This window comes from Seriola lalandi, unplaced genomic scaffold (assembly GCF_002814215.2).
Source record: "Seriola lalandi dorsalis isolate HSWRI2012SDOR001 ecotype SW California unplaced genomic scaffold, Sedor1 jcf7180002054917, whole genome shotgun sequence".
Classification (NCBI taxonomy): domain Eukaryota; kingdom Metazoa; phylum Chordata; class Actinopteri; order Carangiformes; family Carangidae; genus Seriola; species Seriola lalandi.
In genome coordinates, this window is record NW_019525469.1 from 824,174 (window position 1) to 839,934 (window position 15,761).

Sequence of the window (15,761 nt, forward strand, 5' to 3'; positions counted from 1 at the left end):
AAGAGGAAATATGTCCCTGAAGTCCAAATCTCAACTTTATACATGAATACGCAGTAAACCATGCTTACAAGGACTCTGCATTTGTGTTGCAGACTTGTTAACATGCTGTACACACGACCAGGAAATCCATGAGGGAAGAGAACTGTCTAAGTACACAATTTATCATGCATCAGAGCAGCTTTAAGCTCATCTTCTGAAAAATTAAAGTGAGTGCACTCAGGGTACAGACTTCACCAAACGTTAATTCCAAAGACTCATATTCAATACAATTCTGTATGTTGTGTGCGTACCTGTTTGAAAGTGTGCAGCACTTCCTGTCTCTGGCTGAAGTGTCTGAAGAGCAGCTGCAGCGCTCCAGACACCAGAGGAGGGTAGTCGTGCATGGTGAGGTGGGTCAGCACTCGCAGGAACATACGACCGCCCTCATCATCTACCTCCAGGATACTGTTCCCCTTACTACACACACACACACACACACACACACACACACACACGCACACACACACACACACACACACACACACACTCACTCAGGTATGTTGACTCAGTGACTAACATGGGGCTCAGCTCAGCTCTCTGACAGCTGACCCGTTTCTGACTGTTAAACCGACCTGATTCACTTCATCAACATCTGTCAACATCAGTTTCAGGACTCAAATCAGACTGAGAGTCTGTCACTGGGCTGACGTGGAAACTGCCGCTCCCTCTTTTCTTCTTTCATCCGTTTACTTCTTTTTATATCTTCACATTTTCCCTTTTATCCTTGGCATCCGTTTTTCTTCATTCCCTTTCCTCCTTTCTTACTTCCCCTCCTTTTCCCTCGTCTTCTTTCATTCCCTGTTCCACGGCATTCACCGCCCTCCTTTGTTCTCACACTAATTACTCAATCCTCAAACTGTTTTTCTTTTCTTTCTTCACTTTCCTTCTTCTTGTCTTTCCCACGATCTTCCCTTCATTTTTTAAAAAACTTTTTATTCCATTTTCTTTGTTTCTTCCTGTTTATTACCTTCTATTTGTCTTTCTTTGCTTTTTTAATTCTTTTCTTTTAGTCGCTCATCCCATATTTCCCTATACGTCCATCACGTCTTTCTTCCCTTTCGTCCTCTACTTCTCTGCGTCTGTTTAGTTTACAATGAGTGATTTTCTACACACTGATGCTCCTGCACCTTCACAAGCTGTAACTCAACCTCCAAAAACAACAACAGAAATGTGTTGACGGTTTTTAAATGTCTAGTCTCTGAACTTTCCCTCCAGTTTCCATGACAAAGCAAATATGTGGATCAAGATGAAGAAAACCAAAGTACTGCAGAGCATCTGCTGCCAGAGAGACCTCTGAAAAACACAAGTCAGGGTTTTCATTCTGGACTAGTGATGAAGTTATAACAGTATTTACTTTGCATGTCACTGTCATACAGTATGTGACTGTCTCTAGTCCCTTTTTAAACAGAGACCCTGCTATACTGTTGTTAGAAGACCCGTTCAATATGCCAGCTTTGCTTGTGTACATTGAACCATACAAGCCGGCCACCGCTTCAATGTGTGATTTTAAACAGCACGCCGGCATTCAGGATTCAGAAGCATGGCGTATAACAGCGGCTGCGTCTGTCTCACCATGGCAGCTCTCCCTTCTACACAGACAGTCTGCTCTGTGACAACCTCTGGTTTAAAGGAGAAACAATAATGACCCCTCCACATTCTGTGTTCATACCATTTACACAGAGCGAGGCAGAACAAAGGCACAAATTCCCGCCTTAAACAGATTGCGTCTCACTGTGTCTCTCTGGTCAAACTGAGGACAAAATGTCCTCAGGAAAACAGCTTTGAATATGCAGGAAAACAGATTTGAATATGGATTGAGGTATTTGGTATTTGAATACAGGCAGGTGTCTTCCATCTCTGCTGCCGGAGAACAAAAAAAACCTCAGTCTGCAACCACTGTGATATTCAAATCAATGTATTGTTTAATCAAAATAACTGGCAGATTATTCAATAATAAAAATAATCATTAGTTGCAGCCTGAATCAAGATAAATCTGAGGTGAATTAAAGAGACAGGAAAACAAATTAAAACATATTTCACATTCCAGTGTATGTCTGCATGTTTAGATTCGACTGAGTTATGAGTCCGGTCTTTGATGCAACTTGCAACAATCAGGTACTAGATTCAGAAGCCAAACTACCATAACTAACGGGCTTGGGAAATATAACAATGATGCCAGTTCAAAGTTTTATTTGTAACATGCAAAGGTACAATGTGCGGTAAGCAAAGCAGTGAAGTGAGAATATTATGAAAAATATCACATATAGCATGAAATATCACGATATTCAATATTATCAGATATTGGCTCAGACCTAATAACTAACTTTCTGTTGTGAACATCTGTCCCTTTCACCTCACACACTATATCTGCATCTACACCTCCCATACACTTTAAACATCAGGGGCCAGATGCATAAAACTCTGTGTAGATTAGGACTAAAACTATGTGTACACATTCTTTTCATTAGAATTATAAAGCCGTACAGACGCATGGTTCCGCTTTATAAATCTCACTCATTGAGAAACACTCTCTTAATCGATCTGTTTACGTTGTATGTGCCACAAGTTATCAGGCACAGAAAATAAAGACGAGAAAGAAGCACAATTTCACTGATTGTGAAACTGAAGTAAAAACATGTATCAGTTTATGTAAAGTCCTGTTTTACTCTGAACTTCATTTGTTGGGACTAGTCTGGTAGCCTTAATTAGGCTACCAGACAGGTGTCTAAAACTGTGATTAGTAAATGTTAAAATAATATGAATGAACAGTTTACAGAATGACTCACAATAAATAATAAGGATATTAAACGATGCTGAAGGAAACATTGAGCACACAAATAATTATTTCCTTTTATGAATTGTAAAATTGTAAAAATTATATTTATGATAATGAATCTTCACTGTAACATAGATCGCTTTTGAAAACTGTGTGTATGCATGCTCAAAGGTCAAGGTTTATAAATACCAATTTATGCGCGGGAAATGGCTCACTCATGGTTTCTGTGTGTACGCATCATTTATACATCTGGCCCCTGGAATATATCAGGACTTCTCTCAGGTATAAACCACCTTAAAAGGTAAAAAAAGTAACTGAAATTATTTCAACTGGCCAAGTCAATTTCTACCACCCAATCAAAGAAAACAGTCCACTTAGGGTGACAACTGTCCAATCTTGGGACCTGGGACATAGCTTAGTCTTGTTAAGAAAAATCTAAAGGTTTAATTGACTCTGGTATAGACAGATATTTGACTCTGCAGGAAGCAGCAGACATCGCCTCAACTTTAACTCTCATAGCAACATTTATTCACAAGGAATGCTGGGAAGAAGATCAGTTTGAATCCTGTTTGTGTAGATTGAGCGGCATTTGACTGTAGGGAAACCAGCAGGTTAATCTACTCTCTCTCTCTCTCTCTCTCTATGTTTACATCAGGTCCGCCCTGTCCGTCTCACCTGGTAGGTACTCCCTATTCAAATGTCTCCAGCTCAGTTTACTTCAAGTGAAAACCAGATGTGAGCAAACAGCAGACAAAGGCAACCGGTCTGTTTAATGGTAACTACATAGCCAAAAGTATGTGGACAGCTGAACATTTCCACACCAATTCAGACACCAGAGCATCAATGAGGTCCAGTACTGATGTTGGTGATCAGGTCTGGATCACAGGGGTCAGGACTCTGGGCAGACCAGTCAAGTTCCCAAAACCAAACTGGGAAAACCGTCTGTGAAGGTTCTCAGTCATCCAAGTCACGATTATCCTAGTGGACTCAACAGAACTGAAGACACGTCTTCAAGTATCTACCTTGACTGTTGCTGTAATGCTGTAATGTTGCTTTTGGCCACATAGTGTGGAACTACTTTCCACAGAAATAACTGTAGTCAGAGAAAAAACAAGTTGAAGTGAATGTGAATTCATCAGATAAACATGATCTAACAAAACAGCCTGAGAATGTGTGATTAAGTCACTCAGGCGCAGTTTTGTTCTCTTTGTGTTTTTACTGTCAGACCTTTATGTGGGTTCATTGTGTTTGATTAAATGGGTGGAGAACGGCCACAAGGAAGTACAGGATTATTTACATTTCTCTTTCCTGACCTTGTTAACAAGCTTGTACTAATAGCAGGTATAATGTTATAATAATAATAATTACTTTTATTTGCACGTCTCTTTTCTTACAACATTTCCAAAGTGCTTTAAAAAAGGACACGGGATACAGTGGTAAAATGATACTGTTAACGTTGAGCATGAAGTTAGATCTTATTCAATTTTGTTATGTAAAAATACTAATGTACAAACAGCATTATAAAAGACTGAAGATGAAGTTTTATCTGCTCAGTAACACATTTCACTTTTTCTGTTGCTCTCTTGGATTTTTATTTTTCTTCTTATTGACTCATAGACCTGAGGTTCCAGACTTGAGGTCTGCAGTTGGACCCTCTGGGCCTTTGGGCTGTTGGGGATTAACCTCCTGAGCCGGCTTTGGCTGTTTTGTTAGCACACTTGACCTGCTGGTGGCGCTAGAGTTAAAGTCAGAATGATTCATCCTCTGCACACAAAAATGTCTGAACCATCCGACAGCTGTGGAGATTATTTCACTCTGGACAAACTGAGCCAATGACAACCCATTACAGTTGTTAGCATGTAACGCTAAAATGGCTAAACCTGATGACCTGCCACTGAGATCAGTGAAATTCAACAATCGAAGCTAAAGGCTACAGAGAAGCTGTAAAAGGTCAAGATCGAGTCACACACACCAGAGTGGGTGTAAGACCACAGCACAGGAAACACACACACACATACACACACACTGGCACAATGGAAATCTCTCTTGGACATACTTCGTACCACTTCCTTTTCCTGCCATACAAGCAGACATAGCTGCTGCCACTGTGTGTGTGTGTGTGTGTGTGTGTGTGTGTGTGTGTGTGTGTGTGTGTGTGTTAAAGGTTGTATCCTAGACAGTACAGCACATATTCACTGAAGAGAAAATGGTCTGAGACTAGAGAAAAAAAACGTGATGAAGTTTCAAGTTTCATAAGAATCTTAAACACTGAATATGCAGAAATGCCATTTACTGTATTTCTACTTCTCCTTTTTGACTGAAGACAGGAATTAAAGTAGTGCATAAGAGAGGAAAGTTCACTGTTAATGATTTAATCTGTCTCTTTCCAACATTAAACTTTTGTTGTTGTTACTGTCTTTTCAGACATGTCAAAGATATGTTTGAGGCCATTTAGAAAAAGTCTGATTACAGACTTTATCCAGCAGAGGTGAGGCTGACGGGTTTATTTTTACATTATAAAATATCCTGCTCCATACAAATTCTTAAAAAAGTTTTTTATATACATATTAATTTTAATATCAGTATCTGTCTCAGAAATGCATTAGTCAAACGTTTGTCCAGATGTGCTTGAATAAAAAATTTGAATTTTTGTCGCTTTTTTATGAGGGAATAAAGATTATTTTTCAAAAGAAGACAAAACTGTTTCAGAAATAGTTGTGGAAGCAGCATCTGGACTCGTTTCCCATGGCAACAGTTGGCTGAAAACTGAGAGCTGACCTAAGAGGTAGCCTGTCAACTCCAGTGGTGACGACTGAGTGGAGCATATACAAGACATTTTTCCCTTTTTTAAGCATGTCCACAGAGTTTAACTTTCAATATTCAACTTTTAGATGCATCGTGCTGTTATGTATGTATTCCACTCAGAGAGTAGAAGTCTCAGCTCCACACACACCCCACATCTTTGACCATTTTTGGAATAGCTGGGAGTTAGGGGAGGAGTCAGGCTCTACCAAGATGGCGACAGTGGGGCAGCTCGCTCCGAAACCTTCAGAAACCCGTGGGTGACGTCACGGAGGCTACATTCGTTTTTATTCATAGTCTATGGTTTATAAAGACCAATAGAACAAAACAGCACATGTGTCTAGTGGCGCAGTTGGTTGCGCAGGCGCCCCATATGTAGAGGCTACAGTCCTCGCTGCAGTCGGCCCCGGTTCGAATCCCGCATCGGACGGCCCTTTAATGCATGTCATTCCCCCCCTCTGGCTCCCCATTTCCTGTCTCTCTCTATTGTGTTATCCAATAAAGGCATAAAAAGCCAAAAAAAAACAGCACATGTGCTGAACAACACATTTGTACAGCCGAAGAGTTTCAGTGGTGCTAATCTACCCCCAGCTGGTTCACACCTGTACGGCAGAGAGTTCCGATTCACCTGTTCACGTGTTAAAGCTGAAGTCAAATCACAAACTATGCAGAGCTGAGTGACACCAGAACATCTGGGTTCTGTTCGAGAAGAAAAAACCTCATTCAAAATCCCACTGACATTTATAACAACACTAAAGATCCAGCCTCGGAACAGAGACTATGTCACATATGTTTAGACATTTCTGAAAAATCATCTAATATTGATCTAATGAGTTAAAATAACATCTTCTGCTGATGTGAAGAAAAGGAAACTACAGGAACATGCTTCAACTTCCACGAGGACAGATGATGCTGAATGTAAGTTTTTGCTGAGTTACAACAGCTGGTGGAACAGAGGCCAGACAGGAAGTGATGTCAAAACTTTGGCGCACGCACACACACACACACACACACACACACACACACACACACACACACACACACACACACACACACACAATTTGACCGAATAATATGTTTGAGGGTGGTGCAGATCAGATCAGAGCTGTGTAGAGTTACAGTTATGGAAAATGAAGATTTTAGGGGAGGGGAGGAGGGCCACGATCGGATATAAACAACATAGACACTGTTGTCTACCTGCTCTGACATGTCTCTCTGTTGCTTCAACCAGCAGGTTGATGCCTGTAAAGCTTCAGTTTCAGTTTAATTTACTACAAACCTTTTCAGCTGTAGAACAATAAACTGCAGAAACAGTCTGAAGTGCTGAGGAGCAGTGACTCCCAACCTGAGGCTCCAGACCCCAGAAGGGGACCTGAGAAAAATCTGAAACGTCACCAGTTCCATTAATGAACTAGAAGGAAAAAGAATTAGGTAAATTTTTTCTGACTTTTCAGAAAAAGTCCAGTTTTTTCCTCTTCATTTTCATGACTCTAAAAGTGAATGAAATAATATGAGAAGGAAAAACCACTGAGGCCATATCATGTCATGAAGACCATCCTGGTTCATCCTCTGGGGAACAGGAAGGTCCACATCCGATTTAATGGAAATCTAATGGATGCTCATCCAGATACCCAAGGCTGAACAGAGAAAAAAAAATTGATAAAGTGAATCTGCGTTACATTGTACAGGTGTCCACATTATTGTGCACCCCCTTTATAACTTGGAGTTCCTGTGTATCTGCAGCACTCAATGGTTTTATTGCCAGCTTATCACACTGTGTGGTGTTTTATCTGCAGTGTGATGTCAGTGTGTCACTGTTGTCTGTTATTTGTAAAGTAACACCCTGAACTGTAATATAACACATCACCTTCATGTGTCCTGCAGAGAACTGAAAGTGTTTCTGTGATGTTTACATTTTACTATGTTTGTTCTGTGGGCCTCTTCTGTTTTTCTGCAGGAAGTCATGTTAACGTTTGTGCAGCTCGTGGATTTAAAGTTACAGATTTTATGCCACTGTTAGACTGGGTATCAAACCTCAGTGCATTTTGTTACTGATCAAAATGTCTAAGAAGCACTGAGGATCAGAAACTGTTAGAGGTCCCATATAGTATAAAGGTAGATGTCCATGTGTTTTTTCATAATAAAGCAGATCTAGGTTCTATATTAATACTTTGAAAGTATCAAATCGCTCAGTCCACAGAGAAATGCACACAACCCGAATTCAAAAACTGAACCTTAAAACAAGCTTCAGGACTTCTGTAACTTTGTGATGTCACAACAAAGCAGTCACCACCCACAGCCATGCCCCAAGCCCCGCCGCCCTGGACCCACTATCCAACCTTGCAGTATTTTGTTTCTCTGTGTGTTTACCTGAAGTCTGCTTTTTTTTTTTTATTATTCAATCACTCAGAAAACAGTCAGCTCACTTGCCTGCTGTTACTAGAGCTCTAGAGAGAAGCCTGAGAGAGGAGATGTAAAACTACATTGAGATGGTTTCTGGTTCTTTAAACCACAAATATATCTTCTTATGGATCAACAATTCAAATAAAACACTGGGGAAGAGGAAAATATGGACCTTTAAAGTCTGTAAACTTTCTGGCAGAAAGGTAAATTTTAACCATACTGTGAATGAAAAGTGAAAATAAAAATAAAGCAAAAACTGAAGATAATACTTAAAGCAGGACACAAACTCCAGTCTCATTTGACCCATTCATCTACCATGACAACCCGGTCCCATGTGCACTTTGTTGGTCTTTATATCAGTGGTTCTCTAACTTTTCACATCGAGGACCCTAAAACTGACACAAATTAGACCACAGACCCCAATCTGATAAGATTTGTGAATTAAGGCTGCACAATTAATCAAAATGTAATCGAAATCGCAATATGGCCAAGCGCAATATCCAAATTGCAGGAGCTTCAGTGTTTTTGATAAAGGTTAAATGTGTCCCAGCATTTTTGTACATTGTTAGTACCATAAGTGTTGTGGTGCTACAGAGACGCCTACAAATCATATTCTCCAGGTATTAGGGAACATTTTTGTTTGGTACAAGGTCCAACAAAAATCACATCATCATCATTTAAAAAAAATTTTAGTGAAAATGAAATGCAAAATTGATCATTCCAACTGAAATCTTGACCCATATCACACACAGAACCACATACTCTCTATCAAATTAAGAGGTGTTTGTTTTCTCTCAATTAAAAATACTGCAAATTTCTCTTTTTGTCAAATATCTCCAAAACTGTTGCTATACCTGTTTGGTTATAGTTCAACCCTTTTTTTTTGTTTTTTTTCAGTGAAATTGAATTATCTAGAGAGACAAACTATTCCAAGGTTTAGAGATAAAGAAGACAAACGCACAGTCTACTCTCATTTTAACTGAAGCTGTGGGAACAGGCAGTTTGGTCAGATGAGCTGAGAGACATGAAGTTATATGGACACAATATTTAACTAATGACTTAATATTATGGTGAAACGAGTTTAAACGAATGACAGACTTTACATGACTGAACAAAGTGTTTCACCACCTCATCTCAGGTCTTTGGGGTCAGGGGGTCAGGTGAGAGTCAGGTGTGGAGCCTTTACATAAACTAATAATTTGTTTAACCTTCTTAAAATTAAGGTTTTTAATTGTCTCCTAATTTAAGCTTTGAGCCTCATGGGGCTCTGAGCTCACATTATGGGATGGTGCAGGCTTGAGTGGAGTGCAGGTGTTTCCCACACCTGTATGCAGAGAGGCCTATGACCTTACAGTGACCACAGAGACAGCAGACTCACCCAAGGGTGCTGATGAAGCCGTTGACTGATCCCTCGGCGTACAGGGACACAATATCCCCGATGTGGAGGAAGCTCGAGGCAGAGTCAGACATCCTGCAGCGGGTCCAGGCTCCAACAGCGACAGCGACGATAAACCAACAGGTACAGAAGAGGAGACACTTTCTCCTCCAGCGTCCCGCTTTCTGAGTCTGAGAGAAAACCTCCGCGACAGAAAGGAAACTAAAAGTTCAGTTTGTGCCTCACATGCAGCAGAAAGAGAAGAGGAACGCTCCTCACGTTCAACCTGCACAGTCCACTCCTCACCGCTTTCAAAGACTCACTGCCGGGTTCTGCATGACAGCAAACTCAACAAGCCCCTGAAGAAGTTCGCAGATTAAAACCATGAGAGAAACAGCTGACTGGTCCCGCGAGGCTGCAGTGCGGTGTTACAGCAGACACCACAGAGTTACACTGATCCTCAAGAGTGTGTGTGAGTGTGTGTGTGTCGTCCAGGAGTTTAAAGTGTACATGGAGAGGCTTAGAGACAACACTACAAGGCACCGCGCTGCTCCCTCCCACCTTTCCCGCTCTTGTTAGTGTGTATGGGAGCGTGCGCGTGTGCGCTCACGCAGAAGACTGGTATTAAAAACCAGGAAGTGAGTCGAGGTGTTGATAAGGCCAACAGACAGCTTCAAGAAAACTGCCGCAGGGACACACACACACACACACACACATAGAGGCAGGCAACAAAAGCTGCAAGCCAAGCGTGACACAAAAGCAAAGGAGTGTGCACGGGCAGGCCCAATAAAGCACGTGCACGCCTGTCACCCCCCACTAAAACAAACAAGTTTAGTGACATAGTTGTAGAAAAAAGTGTTTGTATGAACCAACAAAAAGTTTAACAAAACAACAAAGTTCTTTAAGTGAAAAATAAAATCTTACCTCAAGGGCTACTTACTTGGAGTCTTCATCAACAGATGGACTTTTAGGAGCTTTCTACCACATCATATGGGAATCTAGATGAGTCATCTCTGGCTGAAAATTTACTACATCAAATATCATCAGCTCATTCAACAAGGCGTTTTTCTTTTGTTTTTTTGGTGAGCAAAGCTTGACTAAATGTTCTTAATAAAGTGATTGAATGTAAACAGGAGTTAAGGGTCCATATTTTACTCTTCTCCTGAATTTTATTTGAAGTGATGATCCATAAGATATATAAGATGTATAAGCAATATATCTGTGTTTTTAAGAACCAAAAACCATCTCAATGTAGTTTTACATGTCATCTCAGACTTTTCTCCGGAGCTCTCTGGTAACAACAGGTCTGTTACTGTTTTCTGAGTGATCCAATAAAAACATAGCAGATTTCAGGTAAACACTCAGAGAAACCAAATCCTGCAAGGTTTTAATGTTGGGTCCAAGTGGGCGGGGCTTGGGGCATCGTTGAAGGCGATGACTGCTTTGTTGTGACATCATAAAGTTACAGAAGTCCCGACAGCTCGTTTTAAGGCTCAATTTTCTCAATACAGGCTGTGTGCATTTCTCTGTGGACTGAGCGCATCGATACTTTCACAGTATCAATTTAGAACCTAGACCTGCTTTATAATCAAAAAGGACACGGGCTTCTACCTTTATACTATATGGATCTTTGGAATAAAAAAAAGTTTAACCAGGAAGGAGGTCAGGACTCGACCTCAGTGACAGTGAACGTGACTCCACATCGTACCTTTAACAGAGACTGAGACACCTGAACATCTGGACATCTGAACGTCTCACAGTCAGAGAGTAAAGGAGCGCATTTCCCAAAAAGTGGAACTGCTCCATTAAGCTTGTATTCACTTAGATTTTATTATTTATACATAGAAATAATGTCTAATAACTTCAGGATTCTTTCTCTGAAAATTTAATGATGCAGTTTGTATAGTTCACTGATACCAGTGAAATTATGTGATGTATAAATTTATAATGCTGTTTGAGTATAAAATTTGTATAAACTATAGCTCAAATGGAGAAAAGTGTAGTCGCTCTGTGTGTTGTATGTGGTGATGCTTTTGTGTTTTTTCTCAAGTACGAAACCATAAATGTATCAATCTGATCTCACAGGTAACCTTTACTTATATTTTACATAATTTAAAGCCTTGTTTCTCCTCTGACATGAACCAGCGACATCACTGCTGAGAACCTGCAGGTGTCAAACATGTGATGTGCGGAAGTTTGTGGTTTTCTGTCGTGAACCACAATTTTTTGGTGAGAATGTGTTCCAGAGAAGAAGTCTTATCTTTCACTTGAGAATTTGCATTTTATACTCTATTTTTCAGAAGGAAAAAAATGAATGCTTGATTTGTAGTTTTAGTTACTTTGCAGGTTCAGATATTAGATACAAAAGTTATTTACTAAATGACATCTTGTGTATTATTGTGTAGTTTAAATTAGTCCAACTGTCAACCAGCTACACAATAAAATACTAACTTACATATGAATGCATGAATAATAATGTTCTTTAACTTTTGATACTTTCAGTGCCTTTAGCTGATGATTCTTCTGAACTTTTCCTTCAGTAAAGGTTTGCTGCAGAACTTTTACATTGTGGTGTTTCTACTTTTACTTTAGTAAAAGATCAGAGAATGTCTACTGCCACTGCTGATGTGTAGACACGTGTGTGTGTGTGTGTGTATGCGTGTGTGTGTGTGTGTGTGTGGAGTCATGCTGACTGGACTTCCTGTTTTAGTTGTTAAAGCAGCAGGCTGTCCACAGGAGAAGGACCAGTGGTGGTTTTTGACTCACTGAGCTTCATGATCTGCCTCCTCCTCCTCCTCGTTCTGCTTTTCTTCTTGTGGTCACTGTAAAGGACACACACACACGCACACACACAAAACACACACTCACACAGACAAACACACACACACACACACACACACACACACACACACACACACACACACACACACACACACAGACAGGGTAGTGGCAGCAGTAGAAAGACCAAGCCGACTAGAATTGACTTTGAATTTGATGTTAAACCATCAGATCTTGTCGGTTGTGTTCTCTCTCCTCCTCACTCTGATTCACTGATTCAGTGAAAAAGCCCAGTAGAACAAATACATTTGCAACACAGCTGACGAGTATACGTGTTCCTGATTGGCTGACAGGACATAAAACATGACACCTCATTGGTCTGGTTCCAGACCACTGCCAACATTGCCGTTTTCAGCCATTCACTTACATCTGGTCTGTGGCAAGTGATGTGTCAGCATCATAATGTATGAAATCTGAATATATTCTAAACAGGATTATTTATATTATGTAATGTTTACAGGCAGGGACCTGGTCTAGTGTTGTTTGTTAACAGTTGTTTTTTCCCCAGTTGGAGAATCAGTCAACCAATCAGAGAGCAGAGCTTCACTGAATTAGATTGATTTGATTTGTCTTATGGAAGGTACCCTCCGAGATCACACTTCACAAAGGCCGAGTGAGAGATTTAACAGTTCAGTTTCACCTAAAAGGACAGGTGGAGGTCAGTATCTACAAGTTTTCACCAGGTGCAGGCAGAAGCAGGTGGAGCAGAGTGTCATGGTGTCAGGACTTCGTTCTGTATAAAGGTAAAAACAGAAGGTAAAGCTCAGGTTGTAGTTTTCACACCATTAGTAGTCTACTCACTCCACCTGTCTGGTCCATTAACAGATTTATAGTGTGTGTGTGTGTTTGTGTGTGTGTGTGTGAGAGTGTGTGTGTAGTGGTTTCCATGGTGACAGTTGGCAGTCTGAGGGTCCATGGTCTCCATGGTGAGGGATAAAATAGGCCAACAATGCATCTGTTTCAGGGGAGGCGTAAAACTTCCGCCATCTCATGAACAACTCTAGACCTGTGTGTGTGTGTGTGTGTGTGTGTGTGTGTGTGTGTGATATAACCCCTCTGATTATACTGTCAGCCTCTGTTGTTCTGCTTCAGACCAGGAGGATCTACAGTCTGTTCACTTCTGGTTCTGGTCAAATATTACTCCAATACAAGTGAAAGTTGCTGAGTGAAATTTATACTTTAGTTAAAGTACTGGAGTAAGCTACATCATTTTTAAAATACTTAAATACTCAAAAGTCCTTATAATTATATGTCATTTTTAGAAATATGTACATATATGTATGGAAATTTATTATACGTGCATATGTTACATGAATTTCTCCTAGGGGATAAATAAAGTATCTATCTATATTACATTTGCGTATGGGTTTATCCTTGAAAAGGGCAGTTTTTTATAACATTTACAGTTCCTAGTGACCTATGTTTTTTTATTTTTACCTTGAGCAGTTTACCACTGATCTTTGTACCATTTAAGATGTTTTACTGGATCTAAGCTGCTGAAATATCAATAAATAATATTCAATAACTCAATAAAAACAGTAAAAGTAGAGGCGTTGTAAAACTTGTGACTGACAGTGTGTGTGACATAGTTGTGTCTACCTTCTAAAGTGATGTGGGCTGGTAAGCTGGACGCTCAGTGGATGGACTGATTTAGAAAAAGACAGCTGTCTAAATAGGGAGAAGATTTAAAAAAAAAAAAAAAAAAAAAAACAGAGCCAAGATTTTCCATCTGAACCTGAAAACAAGCCACATACTTCTCTGGAGGTTACAGACCCAGACGAGGTCAGTTAAGTGGAACGAAGCAAGGCAGAGGAGGAGGATGAAACCAGTCAGAGATATAATTGAGAATGCGGTCAAAATGAAGAAAACAAAGATTTTAAACACAGAGGTCATAACTGTAAATTTACTTTGTTTGAGTGGTTTCCTCCGGTGAAAGGTTCAGCTACAGTCCAGTAATGAGCCACTACTTGATTCTATTATGTATGATGAAGACTGAGCTGGATAGACTCCACATACATGACAAATAAATATCATTTTAGTTCATTTCAACTGGACCAAACCCACACACAGACACACACACACACACACACACACACACACACACACACACACACACACAGCAGATCTTGCACAGACAACCCAACAGAGAGGAAAAAGACGAGAGTTACGAGTGGGTCAATGTACTTTTAGGTGCTGTAATATTCACATAACAGCATATTGCATTCTTAAAGCTAGCTAGTTAGCCTTTGTGATAAAATAACTTGCTGTTCTTTTGTAGTGTGCTGTGTGACAGCCATCTTGAACAAGCCAACTGTATGACTGACCAGTACATATTCTGTTTCTGTTTGGACAATAAACAGCGCTACATAAAGATAAGGAAGCCTCGCGCTCCTCATTCTCCGCACACAACGCAGAGTCGAGGGGCCCAAACCCGCCAGTTACAGTGAAGTGCAGCTGAATGCTGTTACACATGGTTAACTGTAAATATGTCAATTTAATAAATATCAGTTGGTCACACCATTCTCCATGCAGAAGGAGTTATTAAAAGCTGCTCCACAACACACCAGAACTCCTCGTCCTCACGCATGTTGACCAATGTGATTAGTCAGACAACTTATACTGATCTGAGCTGATTAATCAGTGTAATTTGCTCATGCACTGCCTCTTAATGCTTCTGAAAAAAAGACTGTGGAATTTTCTAATGTGCGAGATTTGTTTCCACATGCATCGGCACTTGTGTATAATAATGCTGCAATATCATAACTGATCTCAGAAAGGTGCAAGCTGAGTCAAGTGCAGCTTGACAAGCACACTTTAGCTATAACTAGTCACCCATCAAAGATCCCAGGATTATACTCAATGCGCAAACGTCCGAAAAATGCTCCTCCCCTCTGTGCTCAACGAACACCAGCCTTCGTCAATGGGACACTCCCATAAAAATGATAAAAAGGTATCGCCACAGCAGCCGGTAGTCAAGCATAGACTGTAAATAAAGATGGATGTAGCCTCTGTGATGTCACCCACAGGTTACCGAAGAGCAGTTATGAAGTTCAGAGCGAGCTGCTTTACCATTGCCATCTTGCCAGTGTCAGAATCCGCCCCTAAATCACCAGCTCATCTAAAATCGGGCAAAGAGGTGGGGCAGTGCATGCTGGTTTGTGGCAAGCATACGCTCACCCACCTATCACTCAAAGCAGCCACGCCCTCAATTATACGACAGGTCAACAGGTGTGTTATATAAAAATTCACCTCCGTACAGTTGTCATGAAGGATGAAATTGTTGGAGGTAGACTCAAGTGGTCATTAGTGGAACTGCAGTTTTCTGTACTTTAGTGTTGGCTTCATTTTTCAGCTTTAGAGGTTGATGCTTGTAGAGACAAAAGCCTCCACAAGAGGGCAGTGAATTATAAGATGGAAGCAAACAGGCATCAGATTTTTTAAGGACAGAACACTGCTCTGAGATGTAAAAAGAGATAACCCTTCCACTTCAGTATCGTTTTAATTAATCTATTTTTACCTTTAACTGGT

The 15,761-nt window shown here is 40.4% G+C and overlaps 1 protein-coding gene across 2 annotated transcripts in view; it reads right to left on the minus strand.

Moving 5' to 3' along the window:
• itpr3 (inositol 1,4,5-trisphosphate receptor, type 3) overlaps positions 1 to 10,103 on the minus strand; it is a 65,736-nt gene extending 55,633 nt beyond the window's left edge. The window contains exon 1 of one of the 2 annotated variants that reach the window (XM_023431146.2): positions 9,399 to 10,103. In XM_023431146.2, the coding sequence (XP_023286914.1) occupies positions 9,399 to 9,490 (92 nt within the window). In that variant the 5' untranslated portion in view covers positions 9,491 to 10,103. The remainder of the gene's footprint in view (positions 1 to 9,398) is intronic. The other variant, XM_023431145.2, reaches the window with a different exon arrangement.
• Positions 10,104 to 15,761: the final 5,658 nt, after the last annotated feature.